This window comes from Sinocyclocheilus anshuiensis, unplaced genomic scaffold (assembly GCF_001515605.1).
Source record: "Sinocyclocheilus anshuiensis isolate Anshui unplaced genomic scaffold, SAMN03320099.WGS_v1.1 scaffold152, whole genome shotgun sequence".
Lineage (NCBI taxonomy): Eukaryota > Metazoa > Chordata > Actinopteri > Cypriniformes > Cyprinidae > Sinocyclocheilus > Sinocyclocheilus anshuiensis.
This window is the reverse complement of record NW_015555781.1, coordinates 3,230,984-3,250,921: the sequence shown is the minus strand read 5'-3', so window position 1 is coordinate 3,250,921 and position 19,938 is coordinate 3,230,984. Positions and strand designations below refer to the sequence as shown.

At 42.5% G+C, this 19,938-nt stretch overlaps 1 protein-coding gene across 5 annotated transcripts in view; it reads left to right on the top strand.

Annotated features, from left to right (window-relative positions):
- LOC107674629 (trinucleotide repeat-containing gene 18 protein-like) overlaps window positions 1-19,938 on the top strand; it is a 65,394-nt gene that overhangs the window by 15,824 nt on the left and 29,632 nt on the right. For 4 of the 5 annotated variants that reach the window (XM_016468653.1, XM_016468656.1, XM_016468654.1 and 1 more), the window contains exons 3-12: window positions 839-979; window positions 4,331-4,435; window positions 5,192-6,943; window positions 11,445-11,547; window positions 14,581-14,786; window positions 15,881-16,027; window positions 16,201-16,385; window positions 16,754-17,195; window positions 17,890-18,861; window positions 19,300-19,451. In XM_016468653.1, coding sequence (XP_016324139.1) covers window positions 839-979; window positions 4,331-4,435; window positions 5,192-6,943; window positions 11,445-11,547; window positions 14,581-14,786; window positions 15,881-16,027; window positions 16,201-16,385; window positions 16,754-17,195; window positions 17,890-18,861; window positions 19,300-19,451 — 4,205 coding nt within the window. The remainder of the gene's footprint in view (window positions 1-838; window positions 980-4,330; window positions 4,436-5,191; window positions 6,944-11,444; window positions 11,548-14,580; window positions 14,787-15,880; window positions 16,028-16,200; window positions 16,386-16,753; window positions 17,196-17,889; window positions 18,862-19,299; window positions 19,452-19,938) is intronic. The other variant, XM_016468657.1, reaches the window with a different exon arrangement.

Below are 19,938 nucleotides of genomic sequence, written 5' to 3'. Positions count from 1 at the left end.
ACTCCATCTCTGGTTTGAGTAATAAGTGTGAAGCGCTCCTCTCACGCTGGATTGAGGAAAGGCATGTGGGAACGAAGGCAGTTGTGTTGGAGGAATTGGGGGAAGGGCTCATTAATTTCCACGGTTGTCTCGGTTTATACATAATGCTTGAATAGATAGTGTGGCGTATGGATGGACCGGAAGGTTTAATTTGTTGATTTAAATGCAAGCAATGTCCCGGACTAGGGTGAAACTTTAACCACGTATCCGTTCCCGTGGATTTTTAGTGACCTGTCCAGAGTCGTTACAGACCCAACAAACACTTGTAAATGTTTCTGCAGATCCCGGTGGAGAAACAGCATGTGCTATCACTGTTGTTTTTATCTGTTCGACTTTAAAAGCTCTGAGGAGGCAGCAGACCAAATACCATACGTGTCTCTGCGTCGTCTCTCGCTCCGATGTCAAAGCTGGCAAAATGAAAACATGCTTTTATTTAGACGTTCCCCCTTTTGAAGCTGCACATCTGGTGGCTATTGTAATGACAGTTAACATAACATTTAGGATGAGTAATAATTATTCATGACATTTGTTTACAAGCAAAAGCAATTCGTGTTTGTGGTCTTTCTGTGCCTCTTGGTAAACATTCTTCTTTTGAAGGGAATTAAAAGGCCATCCGGCAATAGGAACATGTTTGCGGTTCCTGGATTTCAAAAGAAAACCACAGACTAATCATTCCACTTTTGCCAAGGCTATTCTCCTGAGTGGAATGTCGTCATATCAAATGACGGCGCTTACGGACTTTTTACGGCTTCATTTTATTGTCACTTCATAAGCAAACGTTTGATCCTCTCTTTCGCAGGTGATGCTTTCCCAGGGGCCTCTAGCCCATTCCTCGGCGGATACGTCAGCAGTGCTCATGGGTCGTCGGATCCAGCCTTTCGAGCCCCAAACCCAGCCAGCTTGCAAATGACCCAGCTCTGGGCTTCTTACCCTCATGAAGGTAAGAATCGCAGTCTTTCTATTGGCGCTTTTCCACTGCATGGTACGACTCGGCACGACTCGGCTCGGTTTGCGTTTCCACTGCAGTTCGGTACCGCTTTAGAGTGGGCGGGATTATTCACATGTCGTTATATCGCCGCCTCTATTGCCGCGACTCCTGAAAAACTTTTTCATTCCGTGTCGCCCCATCAAGCTCTCGCTGGATCCGCTCCTCTGCTATCAACGAGAGGAACGTCTGTACTTCCTCAACAGACAACGAAACAGCCACTTTTTGGTTGTTACAAAAGGTGCGCTTGTTCAAAACAGTTGCGTTCGATCCTTCGCAGGCTGTGCTGATTTAAATCTAGCGGTTCTGTTGTGTTTGTGTCGCAAGTTCAGTGACGCAGGTAGTGACGATTCTCTCCGGCTAATCCGTGATCAGCAGAGTTTACACGTCACGTTTTGGTAACGGTACGGTTCACTTGGAACCTCAACCGAGGTGGTACTAAAAAAAGTACCAGATACTGTACCCAGTGGAAAACCCCCCAAAAGTGAACCGTACCATGCAGTGGAAAAGCTCCATAAGTGTCCTGTGAGAAGTGGGGAGAAACGTTGGAGCATTTCAACGCTTAAAACGAAGCGAGACCTGCAATTGCACGAGGCAGCTTGAATGTATTGGGTTTAACGATTAGGTTTGTTGGCAGATCAGTGAACTCAGACAAAGGCTGTAGTCAGAGATCTGTGTGACAGGCAGGACTGGGTGGACGGGCTAATGGAAAAAAACACACCCTCTACTATACGACCCACAGGGACTTTTAGGCGGCTTTATATTTGAAGTTAATGGGAATCGACTTGGTATTGGAAGTACGAGCATGTGCTGTGGACTGTGCTTGGGCAGGTAAAGGTGCAGTATTGTTTTTGATAAGCAAGTGTGTGTGTGGGGGGGGCTGGTTAAGTCTGTTGGCCAGTAATATGCAGTCATGTCTGATGTCTGATGGATTACCCTCTCTCTCTCTTTTTTGAAGTCAATAAACTAGATTGGTGTGAATGGTGTGCAACGACTGTAGAAAAGACAATAAAAAATCAATTTCATCCCCGCAATCCTAATGTAGAATAGGCCACATCTGACAGCCGCTCTGCTGCAGCGTAATTGTAACCAATTCCTTTCTTGAAATAGCTGGTGTCGGTCAATAGTCAATATCTTAAGAGCTTTGACAGAGCTTAAGATAGATATTAGTGCTGCAGTTCTTTGTATAACAGTACTATGTATAATATATTGCTGTCTTTAGATACAGAGCCTTAGCTTGAAGTAGCTTATAAGGGCTTAAAATAAGACTTTTTTTTTGTCTGTTGTCTGTACTAGTTAGTACTGTAGGACCAGTAGTTCAAATGACACAATAGTATAGTATAATAGTAAAATTTAAAATAACTATTTTTTTTATTTGAATATATTTTAACGTGATTTATTCCTGTGATGGTGAAGCTGAATTTTCAGCAGTCAATGCTCCAGTTTTCAGTGTCACATGATCCTTCAGAAATCATTCTAATATACTGATTGCTGCACAGAAACATTTCTTATTATCAGTGTTAATAGGAATTAGAGAAACTGATTAATATTTTTGTGGAAACTGTGATACATATTTTCTTCAGGATTCTTTGATAAATAGAAAGTTAAAAAACAGCATTAATTTGAAATGGAAATCTTTTGAAACATTTTAAGTGGCTTTACTGTCACTTTTGATCGATTTAATGTGTTTCTGATGATAAAAGAATTTCTTAAAAAAACCTTACTGATTCTAAACTTTTGAATAGTGTACTTTTTTTAAACAATTAAATTTAGGTTTATAAATGGCAATAAAATTAAACAAGCATAATGTAACACTGTGGCAGCAATGGCATATGTTGATTAATGATTTTTTGAAAGCCATTTTAACCAAAATGTCGGGGGAGGAGTGATATCAGTTCGCTAGATGTCCATCTCAACTTTACAGATCTTCTTTATGCACCAAGAGCTTGTAACACTCCAAAAAGAAGCCATGTGTCAGCATGTTCAGCAGCCATGTGTCCCGTAGCTTGGCCATAAATCCAATATAACGGCTGCTTGACCTTTTTTCCAGCAAAGACTTTCTGAACGTGTTGCAATTTTGCCAGAGGGATGGTAGAAGCGCACATTCCAGCCTCATTTCGCTCCATTCATTTGCAGCAGAAGCCATTCTCATCTCGTTTAGCGCGAACACACCGTTTACACTGAGTTCTCTGATTTAGTGGTTGGTTACTCTTCTCTTCAGGGTGTTCTTATGAGTCATTCCAGCACCACCTGACCTCTCGCCAAACTGCCAAGCCTGTATGACGCAGCCGCTGGTGTTCTGAGTAATTGCGTGCTGTAAGACGCGGCCGTCCGAAAACAAACATTTCATTTGCCTGTCCTCGTGCAGAGTCGCACTTGGATCTGCGTGCACCAGGGGACAGGGCTGTACGGGCCTGCCAAGTCGGTCCATAAAAGCAGCAACAGGTCTCGTATGCGCCTTTCGTCCTGCTGGTTTTAAATGCAAGTGTGCTCCACCCACAATGCATTGCATGTCTCACAATGGAGGTTCTGAGTGAAGGATGTGATCCACCCCATTTGAACGTATCTTCTACAACCAGGAATGATGAATGGATTTGCATGACCTTATATATATTCCAGAGGATTATGCTCTGAACATTTCATCCTCCCCTTTGAATGTTGAGCAGTTCTATCTTTAGAGAGCCGTTTGTTCTTAGCCCTGACAACCCTTTTGTCTTTCATTGAAGCTTATTTTTTTAAAGGAGGGATAATGTTATGTGTCAGCACTATTTGTGTGTTGCTTTGTGCTGTTGTTCATGGCTTTTTGTAGTGTTTGATGTTATGAATGTGCATTTGTGCTTCTTTGCCCTTGGTGAAATCTTAGATGAAATTCATGACTTTGCATGTGTGAATGGCCGCTCCCCGGTTACCAGATGTCAGATTTGAGAAATATTTCTCTCCCTTTGCTTTGGGTGGTAATAAGTCAATTTTATGATTGGGCCGAGGTGAGCTGCTGCTCTGGCTATGAAGCAGATTCATGAACTGATAAGATAATAAATCATCAAATCGGTGTATTTGTAAGTGTGCATAATTTGGTTTTGAATAATGACACCAAAAGATTTTCGCTCGGCTGGAAAAAGGTTTTGTGAACCGACGTACAGTCAGTCAATGACTCAAGTGCCGCTGTCATAATTGTTCTAACGTTCCTTCTGCCTGATGATAGCCAGATACAGATGCGGCATTAAATACTGGAAGTAGAACTGACCGCTTTGGCCACTCCCTTATTCTCTCAAATAACAAGATTTAACATGTCTGTCTCTTTTCCAGGTTTTCCTCATTTGCCAAGCAGTTTGTACCCCAGCCATTACATTTCCTTGGGCCACCTTGAGCATCCACAGATCAGCCAACATGCTCTCTTTGACTCCCAAAAAGGTCTGTATATGTCTGTAAAATAACATGTTTAACCATTATCACTGTGATTTATGTATGTATATGACTATCATAACATTTAGGCCTGTATGTGTATATAAAGTTATCTATCAGGGTGAATCTCTCTAAACTGTGAAGAAATATCCAGGTCATAGTTCACACCAAATTCAAAAGAGAAAAAAAGAAAATGAAGCCTATTTTAGGACTCTTGACACATAAATTACCTACAGTAATGCAAAATAATAGGCTAATAATAATAATTAGTGTTTAATATTAAAATAGCTAAAATTGATTAAGTATTTCATGGTAGTTTTTCTTATACTGAATTTATGTAGAATTTAAATTCAATGTAAAAAAAGTTATTTTACTTTTATCATTATATTTATTTGTTTTGTGAAAGATTCTTTTTTTTTCATATTTTGATTTGGGGATGAAAAATATTATTATTATTTTAAACCATGCCATTTTTGCAATAGACTTTGTGTCACAGTAAAATATTACCATGTAAAACTTTAGACTTAATTCTGCCTCAACAGGCAGCACATTGCTAGCGCTTGAACTTTTACTTGTCCTTTGCTTTCTGCTCTGCTGTACTTGCAGATAGTGTCTCATTTAGAGTGTTTTAACAATTTAATAGTATGTGGTCGATCTTTTTATATACTTTCTGCACTTTAGAGCCTTTGAACAGTCTTATCTTTTGCACCAGATGTCTAAAGGTCTGACAGGCTCAATCTTTCCATTTTGTTCTCATTTTCTCAGAGGGGTTTTACCTGCCAGGTTCAGTGCACTCCCAGTGTGCAATGGCCAGGAGCCCAGTGGCTCACATGCCCGGCTCCTTCTCCAGGGAAAAGGAGGCCCTGCCTCCTCACAAAAGCTCTAAAGACTCGAACAGGGATCTGGGAAAAGAGAAGCCCTGTAAGAGTGACCTAGGCCACTCCCTCCCAAGGAAGGAACGAGAAAGGCTAAAAGAGGAGTCACGGCCACACAGTGTGGTGGACCTCACCTTAGATGTCAAGGCAGAAGATGAGCGAAGAGTGAGCAACTCGGAGAGGTCTGCGAAAACTGCAGAGCACGCTTGGCCTTTCTCTCACCAGCACTCGCCTGCTCTGAGCACCATGGACACTAAACCCAAACAATCTCACCAGAGTTTACTTGGCAACTGCGGGACAAGCAGCAGCACGCCAACCCGACACCCGAGTACAGAACAGGACAGGAGGGACAGGGACCGAGATGAAGAAACCAGCCGACCAGGGGGCCACCTTTCCTCCGACAAGCAGAGAAGATGCGATTCGGTTGCTACATCAGCTGGCACTCTGCATGTGTCATATGCCAGTCCCTCTTCTCTGCAGCCCAACCCATCCCATCTCCTGCCCAGACTGGTGTCCTCTGGCACCTACCCTCCCCCTCACCACATGCTGCCCAGCATGTACCCGCTCTACTCTACTGCAAAAGAGCCAGGCAAAGAACACAGAGTGATAGCTCCTACTTATGTGCCTTCTGTCGAGGTTTACGATGAGCGAAAAGGGCCAATTCAAATTGCCTCCCAAGCTCGAGATAATAAAAATGACAAGAGCAGGGAGAGGGACTCGCACAGATCAGCCCTGCAGGTGGGACATGAGAGAACACATATGGACCATGGTCGGTCCTCCGTTAGGAGCGAGTCTCCCCCTCACGGGGACTTTAAGAAAGACATTTTACGAGAGGAAGGTTCGATAATTAGGTCGAATGGTTTGGCCATGAAAAAGCCCTTGCATTTGGAAATGTGCACAAATAAATCTGGAAACAGCCCAGATGCCAGGGACTTATCCAACACTACATCAAAACACATGATCAAAATAGGACTCGAGACTGAATCTCGCAGCCAAGAGCGGGACAGGGCTCAAAGGTCTGCCCATCCGTTTTCTGGAATGGATCCAGCTACGCGTCACTCGGAACAGCATCCGTTGAAGGCCTTGGGCTCTGCTGAACCCAAATGGAAGCCTTTCGAGATGGGCAATTATGCTACCAGTCACATTGCCGCATTGGCGGCCCAACACACTCATGGCCCCCGAGGTGAAGAAGAGGGCAAGCGAATGTACCTGGACACTACTGGCTTACATAGACCGGTAAGCAGTGGCGGAAGTCCCAAGGGGCACGGGGAGGTTTCGGCCATGCAGAGCCTCATCAAATACAGTGGCAACTTCTCCAGCGAGTCTGGCTCCAGGCACGGATCTGATAGCTGTAGTTCTTTTGGAGGACTGGGCAGCATGAAACTGGAGACTGGTTATCCCGGAGTGTCTAGAGTTCAACACCTTCCACCCCAGCAGTCTGGAAAGCAGTTGAAGAAGGAACCTGAGAGACCTGAGAGTGCTAAGTCCTTTGGCAGAGAAGGAAACTCTTCTCAGGGGGAAGTGGAGGTTCGTCATCCACCGGTAGGCATTGCGGTGGCTGTTGCCCGCCAGAGGGACAACAGCAGCAAGCCCAGCACGGTATTGGACAGGGACAGGCCAATTCTTGGAGGCGCCATCAAAGGTGTGTTGCCTCTTATTTTAAATTACAATTCTGTAGTCAATTACTTATCCTCATGTTGTTCCAAAGCTGTACAACTTATTTTCTTCTGTGCAACACAAAAGGATGTATTTTGAAAAAAGTCTCTGGTTTTTGTTGTTGTTGTTGTTTTGGACCCCATTGACTTTTATTGTATGGGCAAAAGCAGTTATTTTGTGGTCAGCAGAAAAAAGCAGCGCAACCAACCCTTTAAGGTGGCATAAATTGTACATTTCTGGTCTCTGTTCTTACATGTTTTCACGCCTTTAACAAAACTGAAGAACAACATTCTGACCCAATCTTATTTTCCGTGGTTACAGCCCATTTATGTGGGCATGCGTCGCTCCCTTAAACAGCATGAGCTTTGCTATTGCTTTGGCCAACAGCGTTTCCTGTTAGCATAGGGAGTGTGTTAAACCGTTCACTAAGACACTGCATGCCCGCCTGCTTATAAACATAATTTACAGAGCTTTACTAAAGGTGGCAAACAAGCAGTGCATTCTAATATGACTTTAGGTTTGTTGCTTAGCAATCGAATCTGCTTCGGGAAGGGACAGAAAAGAGTGGGGAGAATAGCATTAATTTATGTGCTCTCGTGTGCAAGGAAATTGCAGTAATAACATTAGTCCTCACACTCTGAGAGAAGGTTTGAATTTACATGTTAAACAAGTGTTGGGGACAGTGCTTTGCTTGACTAATTTGCCCTCTTTTTGATGCAAACGGATAGCATGTCGGACAGGCTTTTGGTAACCTTGGAAACAGACTGAAACCTTTTCCCTGGAGCATGACAGAGATCGGTGTGCACTTTCGTCCCCCTCCTCGGTTTAGAAGAACACAATCTCTTCTCAGCCGCTGTCTGTCAGTACTGAAAGGTTCAATACACTCCTACCTAAATCCCGCTCAGATATTTCTACGCATTTATCTTTTGCTATAGAAGGCTGTGTTGTTGTGGTATTTTGAACACAGACTTCAAAGGCTTTTTTAGTTTAGTTCGAATTCTGAAATGCTGCTTGTTTTGTCTGATGGTTCTCCAAATGGCTGTGTCTCTATGAAGAGAATTTGAACTGTATATAACACCACAGTGGTGTTGAAACATTGATAAGTGACTGATGGGCCTCAATGGGTTCTTGTAAATGTGATATGTTACTCTGCATAGATTCTCCGTGGTTTTTTTTTTGTCTGCACAGTTGGTCTGCAATCTCATAGATGTGTAAGACAGTGCTTATGACTGGTGCTGAGTATTAGGACTGATAAACACCTTTGGAGTTTGGGCGGTTTCTGGAGCAGTGTATTTATAAAGAGAAAATAGTAACATTTAAAGGATTAGTTCACTTCCAAATTAAAATTCCCTGATAATAAATAATATTTCTTCAGTCGAAAAGAAATTAAGGTTTTTGATGAAAACATTCCAGGATTATTCTCCTTATAGTGGACTTCAATGGCTACCAAACGGTTGAAGGTCAAAATTACAGTTTCACTGCAGCTTCAAAGGGCTGTACACGATACCAGACGAGGAATAAGGGTCTTATCTAGCAAATTCTACGATCGGTCATTTTCTAAAAAAAATTTAAATTTATATACTTTTTAGCCTCAAACGCTCGTCTTGTGTAGCTCTGCGTGAACTCCTGTGCATTCCGGTTCATGACAGTTTAGGGTATGTCGAAAAACTCGCATCTCATTTTCTCCTCCAACTTCAAAATCGTCCTAAATCGTCCTACATTGCCGTTTTACCTTTTTTTTTTTTTAACAAAGGGTGTTTGACCTTCTTTGCATGTTCACTTTGTAAACACTGGGTCGGTACTTCTGCAGCGATGTAGGACGATTTTGAAGTTAGAGGAGAAAATGAGATTTTTCGACATACCCTAACTGTTTCGAACGGGACTGCACCGAGGACGCATGCGCATTGCAGAGCTACACAAGACGAGCGTATATACTAGGGATGCGCCGATCTGATATTCATATCGGGTATCGGCTCCAATAGTGACATTTTTCTCGGATCGGGTATCGGTCAGAGAGGGCCGGTCTAAATCCGAGATTTTTTTTTCTTTCTTTTTTTCGATTGTGCGAATTATTCTGTTACTTCTGAAGCCATATGATAGCTTAACCCTTTAACGCGTACGATCACACCGGTGTGATCAGTCTTGGCTGGTCCCTGACGCGTACGATCACACCAGTGTGATTAAGAACGTTCAGTGCGTTACATCATCTACCGCTGAATTTAAATCCGCTTTTGCTCTTTGGCTGGCGCGGAGCCAGATTGGACGCGCTGAGCGCTTGTCATATTATTACAAATATTCAGTGTTTTCAACCATATAATGCTTATTTTAGGTTTCAGACATTTAAATACACATAAGTACTAGCAAAACCATACATTTACAGTTTGTAAAATACACGCTGATGTCTATGGAAATGGCAATAATCGTCCTAAAAATATAATCTGACAACATGTTTTTATTGATATCATATACAGATTGTGTAGGTAACTATAAAGTTTACTCTGCTCTTCTCCCAGTTTACCGGAGACGTACTTTAACGTGTTTCGGGAGGAGAGGATGAATTTGCGTGTTGTAAATCCCACAGCTCGGGTGCAGCGCAAACTAACATGGCGGCACCCATCACCTGGCATAGATCAACTAGCACGGTCGATATAAAAGTGTTTAAACTACCAAATAGATTTACTTGCACATATTTCAGAATCGGAATATCATTGTGGCTACGTTGTGTCCCATGACAAGCATGACGCGTCGCCATGGAAGCAATATGGCGATACATTCTAAAATAACGGTCGCCTAAAAAAACCTCATGCTGGGGGCTCAGCTAGAATATTTTAAACTCACGTGCGAAAGGGTTAATGTGAGCTACATGCATATTTAAGTCCTTACATTAAAGTTCACACAAGCTATTTTCTCCGCTGTGGCTGTCAGTCATTCGTTCAGCCTTTAAACAAATCTATGAAAAGTAAAAAATTTATTTCCTAGCGAAAATTTTCTTTTAGGTTTTTTAATATTAAAACATCCAGGATACACACACGAAATTTCCATTTTAAACAATAAACTGACACAAAGACATTTGAATATGTGTCATTGAACATTCAACAACTTTTGAACGGTCCTCCTTCTCCACATTTGTAAACACTGACTCGGTACTTCCGCCTAAGTCAAGCGTGACCTTTTCAACGTAATTACATATTACGTGAAGTCATGAATGCGCAGAACAGAGCAAGGCGAGCATTTGTGTTTATAAAGCATATACATTTTTTTTTTTTTTTTTAAATGACCGATCGTTTCGCTAGATAAGACCCTTATTCCTCATCTGGTATCATGTAGAGCCCTTTGAAGCTGCACTGAAACTGTAATTTTGACCTTCAACCGTTTGGTAACCGTTGAAGTCCACTATAAGGAGAATAATCCTGGAATGTTTTCATCAAAAACCTTAATTTCTTTTCGACTGAAGAAAGAAAGACATAAACATCTTGGATGACATGGGGGTGGGTAAATTATCAGGAAATTTTAATTCGAAAGTGAACTAATCCTTTAAGTCTTGCCAGACTGGCAGATGCTACTAGGGTTTGGTTTTTTTAAGCCAAGAATGGTCAGAAATGCGTGTATTGGTATCTTAAATGATTAGTGGTGCAACGGATCACAAAACTCACGGTTCGGATCATATTACAGATTTTGAGTCACGGATCGGATCATTTTTCGGATCAGCAAAAAAAACAATTAGATTTACCACAGCAAAACTACTAGCTTTAATAAAGTTAGTAATAAAACATGAACAATTACACAAATTACAAGCATTGATGAATACAACAAAACACAGTTACAAATAAAGTCAGTAACAGTGGTATTCAGGTGCAGAAATGTAATAACTACGTGTAAAATAACACAATAGTGCTCACTGCACAAGTTAAATACAGATTAATCTTCGTTAGAGCTGTGGTGTTATTTGATTAGCAGACAGAAACCGGTATTTATTGGCTGCTGTCTCTTTAAGACCAAATGCACGGACCTAATATTGACACACATCAGGATTTTTTTCTCAGCTGTTTATGTTCACTTAAGACATAACCAACTGTGTTTACTAGAATACTTGCCAAAACGGGTATTTTAACATAACTGTGTGTATGTGAAAGAGGAATCAATTCGCTGTTCACGCGGTGTCTCTCTCTCTCTGTGTGTGATTCGGGTGTGTGCGGCAGCGGCTGAGCACACAGGTGAGTTAAAACTGCTTGAATATGTAAACTGGCAAGACAAAACATGTGCAAATGATAAACTTTAACTCTATGATGGTTAAACTTAAACAGTTAATCCGCGAATCACATGCGTGCCGAACCTTGCAGCCTGATCCGTACGGATCATCTACGATCCGTTGCACCCCTATAAATGATGAAAAATGAGATCATTGGCAAATACTGCGAAGTTAGCAAATTTAGTAAAAGTATTTTGGATCAGATGTCAACGTCTTCAATTGGTGTAATGTCCTGCAGGCCCAATCCACACAGAGGAAGAGCAAGGAGACGATAGGACGCATCACGGCGACGAGCGCCTGCTGTCGGGACGCGTGGAGCGTGAGCATGAGAAAGTGTTAAGGTAAGATGAGAGTTTATAAGCGCTGGCGTAAAGCGCCTTGAGCACTTTGAGTGCATGTTGAAGTGAGCTCTCAGAAATGTACTAGGCATCGGTCTAGCTGTTAATTCAGTCTTGCGTTGGGAGTTTTAGTTGCATTAGTTCAGTAGATCTGGAAAAACTCTTTAAGGGGCCATTCACATATCGCGCCTAAAAACGCGTGGAAAACGCTAGGCGCGCCGCTTTCTGCTTTTTTCCCAAAGCGTTCGGGCGCTTGCGCTCCGGAGGCGTCTGCCATTGCTAAGCAACCACGACCTCCGCTCTCCATGAAGACTTGGGAGTTTCAGCAAAGGATAAATGGATTTGCAGTACTAAAAATCGCTTGCAGTAGCTCTGCTACTACATTTATTTAAAAATGGCTATCCCTGTACAGCTATGATCAGCTGTTCCTTCATCTTGACTGAGCTTTCAATGTTGTTACGGGAAAGGATGAAGCTGATTGGTTGGTTCTTGTCACATGACCTGCGGTGCGCTTGCGGCATTCTGAAAAGTTGAAATGTTTTCATCTCGATGTGGCTCGGAAGCACCTGGAAAAAATGAGCGCGTCGTACCGCGTGCGCGTCGCTTCCATTATGAGCGCGGCTACATTTGAAATAACGAGCTTGAGCGCGCAAAAGACGCGATATGTGAATGGCCCCTAACCTTGCCTTTTTACATTTTTGTAAACGTCTCAGTTTTCGGTCACACGTCATTTCTTAGGATAACTTTTCAAACTCTTACGTTTGAGATTTATAGAGGTTTATGTTTCACTGGCTGTAAATTTTAACTGTGTGGTGACAGCTGTTTATGTTGCTTTAAACAAGAGGGCTAAAATCACATTGACATTGGTCATTTTTGTGGTAAGCCAGACACTCAGTTGGATGAAAATATATCAGAACTATTATTATTGTGTATTAAATTTGTTCTCATTGTTTGTGTGTGTTTTGTATTCTCATTCAAAATAGTTTTACAAAGAAATGAGCAGTAGACCTATCTTTGAAAATTGTTTAGAAATATGCTCATACTCGGATACATACTCAGGCCATATATTTATCATAATAAAAGCGTTTTTTATTTTACATGTATGCATCATCTCAAGCATATGTTTGAGATCACATGATTGGCCATTTACTAAAATGCATCTTGGCATTCAGTGGTGTTTGTGGTGTCCACATTGCTAGCTGTCAATGTAAGTGCAAGACCCCTGCCATATAGTCCAGCACAAGATGAACAAAAATTACTGAGGGCACTTTTTAGAGTCCCAGCATTAAAGTATGGGTATTTTCCACTACTTTCACTTTCTAATGCCAAATGGTATATTTCCCTATGTTCTTGTGGGTGTCAACAGTGTTTGTTCAGAGGTTTGATTGAAAATGGAACAGGACAGTTTTCTCCCAAAAGCACAGTATTGAGCTGAAAAAGAGAGCTAGTGATTGATTTTTTTTTTTTTTTGAGGTGCCCTGATGTTGTGTGGAAGCTGGTGATAGGGGCAGTTAATGCATAGATGTCCTGTGAAGGTGACTCATTAAAGTCACTTCAGTAAATCAGTGACAGCTTGAATGTGTGGATCTTTAAAGATACTCTCTTTGCTGCCTTGGTTGAAGCTAGTTTATAATCTCAGCAGATATTTAGCTGCAACACTGAAGTGTTGAAATGTGCCAAATAGATGTTTTCTAAAAAGAATTTAGAAGCCTAGATGAAAGTCTGTTAATTAATTTATTAAAATAATTCACCTTGTAGTAAGGACTAAACGTATCCAGCCAGTGCGAATGGATTCTTGCTTCTTTGATTCCACACACTGGCTAAACAGAGCAACATTTTACTTTCATTGGTCACGCTCTCAGCGTGGTTTTCTTTAGAGTGGATGGATTTATGGCAACAGTTCTCAGCAAATATGAGCCTATTTTCAAAGTGTGGCTCTCATTTCGAGGAGCAGAAAAAATCTTCCCCACTGGGGAAATTGGTGCTTATAAAAGTGACTGGCTCTCTCAGCAGGATTCCACCCTCAGTGTCTGTCCTTAAGTGTAAGACAGAATAGAAGTCATAGACTGGGGAATTTGTGTCTCAGTCAGGGCTAAATGGCCACCAGTCTTCCTGTTGGGCTTTAATAAACATGAATTTTGCATTGTAAAAGCATCTATGACATACATTTTCCTGGTTATCAAAAGTGGGCACCTGGATATTGGGCACTTAGTAGACTTTTAAAGGAATAGTTCAGCCAAAAATTATAATGACTTACCCTCATATTGTTCCAATCCTGTGTGATGCATTTCTTCCATCAAACACAAGGTGAATTTTTGAGGAGTTTTCTTGCCCACTATAATGAAAGTGGTTGTCGAGATTCAAATGATAAGAAAAACACCTTAAAAGCACCTTTTTTTTTGTTGCTTTTGTTTCACAAATTCACTTCATGTTCCATCAAACTGAAAGTCGTTGATGTTTAGAAGAGTAAACCGTGTTTACCGTGTTTTTTCTGGGTTGTTTTTAGAATTCAGATTCTAGCAAATATAGCAACAGTCTTTTCAATTTTGTTGAAAATATGTAGTAAAGCACGAAACTGAACATTCTTGAACAAAAAACTAAACAAAAAATATGGAAATTATTTTATGTGATTTTTAATTTAGTCTTTGTTAGGCGTAATAAATTCTAAGAAATTAAGTGACTACTTCATTCAGGTAGGCCATGACATCAAGACTCTTGCATCTTTTAAAAATATTGGATAATATTTAAAAATAATAAATAATCAAAAGTAAATTAGAAAACTGCTTTTTGGCTAATATAAGCATATTTCTTACCCTAAAAGTACTTAAGGATACACAGCAAAGGACGTATATTTGCACAACAGGTGCATGTTTTCCTTCTCCTTTTTTTATCGGAATTGTAGCATTTTCTTTTTTTTATACTACAGAGGCTTTTTTAAAATGTAGACTTTAATTTACAATTAGGAAACATAAATACTAGCTGACTTTACAATAGACAGGTCAACCTCTAATAAGTCAAGTCTCTTGTCATTCACAGAGAGAATAAGGAGTTGGCAGACTACACCCAGTTGCATCCACCTATGGTGTCTGCTAGTGGACTGAACCCCAATCTGATGGTAACTGGTGGACCCACTCTGGCTGGTGCGGGCCGTTGGCCTGCTGACCCCGCCTCCCACCTGGCCTCCCACCCATGGCTGCCCCGGCCAGGAGCCCCCTCCATGTGGCTGTCTGGTTCTCCATATGGTACCTGCCTTTTTTCGCCTATGCCTGTCATATAAGAATTATGTCATGTTACAAGCAATTGCTGTGCGTAGTGTTGTCAAAAGTACCGATGTCTGTGCCAGTCAGTACTGAAATGTTAAAAATGGGAAGATGCCAGCATTATATTTACGCTAACATTTTGAGCGGATTCTTAAATGCCTCTGATTGGCTATTGTGTTCTCGTGCTCAACAGATATATCTGTGATTGGCTATAGTGATCATCGCTTCACGCTCTTCACCGAGCGCTCTCACAGATATACACAGGAGCATTTGAAAGCCGCGTCTATCAGCGGATCCGTCTATGAGCAGATATATTAGGGATCCACTGATAGACATGGCTTTCAAACGCTCCCGTGTGTAAGCGCTCGGTGAAGAGCTTGAAGCAATGATCACTGTAGCCAATCACAGACATATCTGTTGAGCCCGTAAACACAATGGCCAATCAGAATCCGCACAACAGCACTCAAAATGCTAGCAGGAAATGCTGGTATCGTCACATTTTTAAAATTTCAGTACTGACATCGGTACTTTTGACAACACAAGCCGTGCAGTAAATCATGGGCTAATTTTCATTTTTGGGTGAACTATACCTTTAATGAGTAATAAATGATCATGGGCTTTGGAATGCTGCAGAACTGTGTTGTGAATGGGATTTGGACGCTGAATTATTTCCTTGAGGCGGTCTGTTGCCCTGCCAGACGGCCTGAGCGTTTTGTCTAGGCTGAGTGTTTTAGACATTCTTCGAAACAATCAGTCTCACTCCACAACTTCCATCCAAGAATAACAGCGAACAGCATGGTCAGTTCACAGTTGTCTGACATTTGAATTTCTGTCTAGACTTTACTTTAAAAACAAAAATGTCCCCTAAGTAAATTGCTGTAGTTAAAGTGCTGTGCCTCTTGGCAGGATTTCAACGAGGTCAGTGCTCCACGCACAAGGGTGAGATTATGGTGGGAATGGTGTTTCTCTTGGGAATTAACTCTTGAGTGTTCACGAAGCTGCTAGAAAGCAAGTGCAAATGGACCATCAACGACAAGTACTGTGAACCCAACCATTTTCCCCTCTGTTGTGTACAGGTCTGGGTCCCACTTCCCTTCATCAGGCGCTGCCTCCAGGATATCCTCCTGCCTTGACAGGCTCCATCCCACCACCTTACCAGTTTGCCCGAGATCCTCAAACCGGGCAGGTGGTCGTTATTCCGACAGAGCATCTGCCACACTACGGTATGTCCCATGTATTCGCCACTGTTTCGGTGTTCATATTTTTCCCATCTCCATTCTCACACACGCATAAAATGTGAATTTCTAAGAGTGAGTGGGAGTGATATCCCTGACATGTAGCAGAATAAATCTACTTGATGCGTGATGCTCAAGTATTCCTCCTGTTCTTTTAAAAGCTGAGATGTTAGAGCGAGGTCCCCCGCTGTGGTCGGCCATGTACCCGCCAGCAGGAAGCTCTCTGCAGCATGCCCATCAGCTCCAGCTCCTCTCCCACCAGCAGCTCCTCCGCCAACAGGAGCTCTACATGATCCAGCACCAGACCGCACAGGTCATGGAGCTGCAAAGGAACGCACAGTTAGTGGTATGAGACTCTTTGTCTTGTCAGTGTCATTATAATCGTTAGGAGGCACTCCTGTATTTCCCATTTAGTCCTTCAGATCTGTTTGCACCGACTCTGAATGTTCAGCATGGAAAACAGGCCTAAAACCAAATGCCTATATGAAGTCTTTGTATCAAGTCCGAAATATTGTACTGTGGTTTTTGTTTTTTGTGAGAAAAATTCAGAGTTTCAGAGTTTTGTTTTTTTACTATTATTGTTGTTTTTATAAATTTGCAAGTATTTTATACTTTTTTTTTTTTTTTTTACATTTTATTACTTTTTTAACTTTTTGTATTTTTGAATAGGCTTGTAATTAAGTATTAAAGTTTCAATTTTTTTTGATGGTGCAGGAGAGATTAAATGCAAGTCAAACAAGGACAGATTTGGAGGGAAAGCCAGACAAGAGAGGAGCCGAAGGGGCCAAATCCAGTCTCTCAGGCATCCCCACTCCAGCCCTGCACTCACGCAAGCCTCCCCCACACTCCCCGACCCCCTCCACCTCGTACAGCAAAGCCCTGACGCCGCTGGCTGTCCCGCCGCTGGCTGTCCCACCGCTGCCTTCACCTGTCACTGCACTGAAGTCTGAGGAGAGACCCAAAGTGGAGAAGTCCTTCCCTCAACAGCCCTACTCCCATCCGTCGTCTCCTGTCCCTCACTCAGTCAGCCCTGCATTGGCATCACCCCCTCCTACCTCCGCCATCCAGACCAAAGAGGAATCTGTGGAAGTGCCTGAGAAAGAACCACTCAGTCTACAGAAGCAACCTTCTACTCCCTTCCCATCCATGTACCGTGGTAAGTGAGAAGATCAGCATTCCCAAATTAAATGTCCAGGTTTGAGTCTGATTAAGTTGTCACAGTCGCCACAACTGTAGATTTGCATGGTCTTATGAAATAATTGTTTATTTGCATATTGCATAGTAAATGAGAGGAGCACTAATAAAAAACTGAAAGGAAAGCTGTTTAATAATGCATGGTCATTAATCACCATAGTGCTGTTTTTAAAGAAATATGTTTGGGAGGGGACCGAGAATCCACACAGGACAGCAGTCAAATGCAGTGTGCTATTCTTCATGTCAGAATGTGCAGGGTAGTGCAGTCTTAATGAGTAGCCTGCAAATATCCCCACATATGGGATTACCAGCTGCCACTTCACTGGAATAGAGACTTCTTATGACAGCAGCCCTTTTGTACCCATATCCCCTGGCGGTTTCCCTTTAAAAATGTTCAATGCTTAGAATAAATAGATTTTCTGCTCACGGTGAATTCTGAAAGTATGAGTATGCACGAATGTGTTGGCCTATGTGTATAAAAGGGCTTTTGGAATGCTTGTGCTGAGGCCATTTGGTTCATGAAAGTTTCATAAAGCCCCTGTGCCGGAGAACATGTGGGGTTATTAATCACTTTGTCACTCTGTCGCAGGGAACTAAAGCCCTTCTACTCTTTGCATAAGCACCTCAAAAACCTGTCTCTTCTGTTTCTTTGGCAGAAATTCCTCCCGGCTACCCGTACCAATCGATAACAGCACCTTTCGGCAGCCATTACCCCTACCTCCTCCAGCCGGCTGCTGCTGCAGATGCTGACGGCCTGGCTCCAGATGTGCCGTTGCCGGCTGAGACCTCCGAGCACTTGGCAACCGCCACAGATGTCAAACCCCAGCACTTGTGTTCTCCAGTGGTTGTCGAACCACTTCAGCCATCCAGAGGGCCAGAGTCCATGGAAGAGGGCGGCACGGTGTTCAAAAAAGAGCCAAACCTGGAAGACAGCAAAGAGGTCCTGAGCCAGGACAACCTGAGGCTTGCACCCATCACCACTCAAGACTCTAGCACCCCCACAGAGGCCGAGGGACACCCTAGACACACAGCCACACCATCGCCAGAGGAGGAATCAGATGAGGAAGATGGGGAGGCTGTCAAAATCAAAGCTGCCTCCTCAAGCAATCCAGGGCTGTGCGAAACATCTAGGCCGGACTCTGAGAGAACCACCAGAGTAGAAACTGCAGAGGGCTTAATGGGTCTGGTAGACCAAGTCTACAAATCATCATCTAATTACAGTGACACACACCATGTAGTTTGTGACATCCAACCAGCAAAACCGCCCTCAGATCTCACTGATAGCCTGAACCCAGTAGACCTCAGAGATCCTGTTCCGGACGCTCCACACCTGGAGTCCAAACTTGACAATCCTTTCCTGCCTAACAGCAGCCCTCCTCACCTTCAGCCCTCTTCCGCACCGGTGGCCATCCTGCCTGAAGACCCCATGGCAGGCATGTTCGCCCTGGTCACAGCCAGTGAGCTTCCGCAGGCCGGAGCAGTGTCCATCCTGGCAGATGCATGTGGCTCTAGGTCTGAGCTCTGCGCGATTGTCAGTCCCCTGGAGTCCACTGCTCTGGAAGGCATGGCCCTGCTCAGCCAGATGGCAGAGCTGGAGATGCAGAGGCAGCCCATAGATGACACACAAGGTGAGTCTCATTTCAGAGAGAGGAAGGGAAATCTGAAGGATGTGGGACTTGATCTAGTGTGCTCCAACAGTTCTCAGGGAAGCGGGGTGTTTGGGGAGAGAGATTTGCTTGCTGTAGTGAGCTGTAAAGTAAAATGTGCTGAAACAAGCTCAGGAATTGTTCCAGCTCTAGTGAATATATTCAGAATATACTGGAGTGTTGAACAGTGTGCCAGTGTTGCTCGTTCTTCAAGCATTTTTTTTTTTTAGAGTAAAAACATTTGTTTAAAGAATAAGTAAATGCAGCTATCTGATCTTTTAGATGTATCTGGATGTAAAATCCATTAATGCAGTCTGACACAAGAAACACCCATATACTGATGTATTGGAGAATGTGGGGTTGCCCCGTGCTCCCTAGAGGTAATTAATGTTGGTATCGATCGTGTGTTTGTGTGTGCAGCTGTAATGCTCTGTGGACTGGAGAGTCTGTTGGAAGCTGGCAGGCAGGTCCTCCTGGAGGCCATTGAGTGTCAACCTCAGGTTATCATCCGCCTCCCCCGAGAGCTCAACCCTAATAAGAAATACAGCTGGAGACAGAAGAAAGATGAACCTGTATGCTTGCCTTTTTATTACTCTTTTTATTTTATTCTCCCTCTTATAAACCTGTGCTTAACAAGTTTTTTTTGCGCTCTAAGAATTGTAATTCTAAGATGTTTGTAGATTTTAAATACAAGCAATGTTAACATTTAATTTGTCATGTTTACAAATTCCAGTAGCATTTGAATTGCTCACATTTTTAACAGTGTTTACAGATGGTGGCATTAGAATTTTTACATTTGAGCAGTGTTTACAAATTCCAGTGGCATTTTCATTGTCAGTCCTCTACGGACACCTTGGCAACTGAATCGCCATTGGCTAGTAAATTTTTTTGTTTACTCGCCAGGCTGAAATACTATACTTGTATATAGCTGTGTATATATAGCTATATAATATATATAGCTGTGCCATTTTACGCGCACACACACGCGCACACACACGCGCACACACACACGCACACACACACACACACACACACATATATATATATATATATATATAT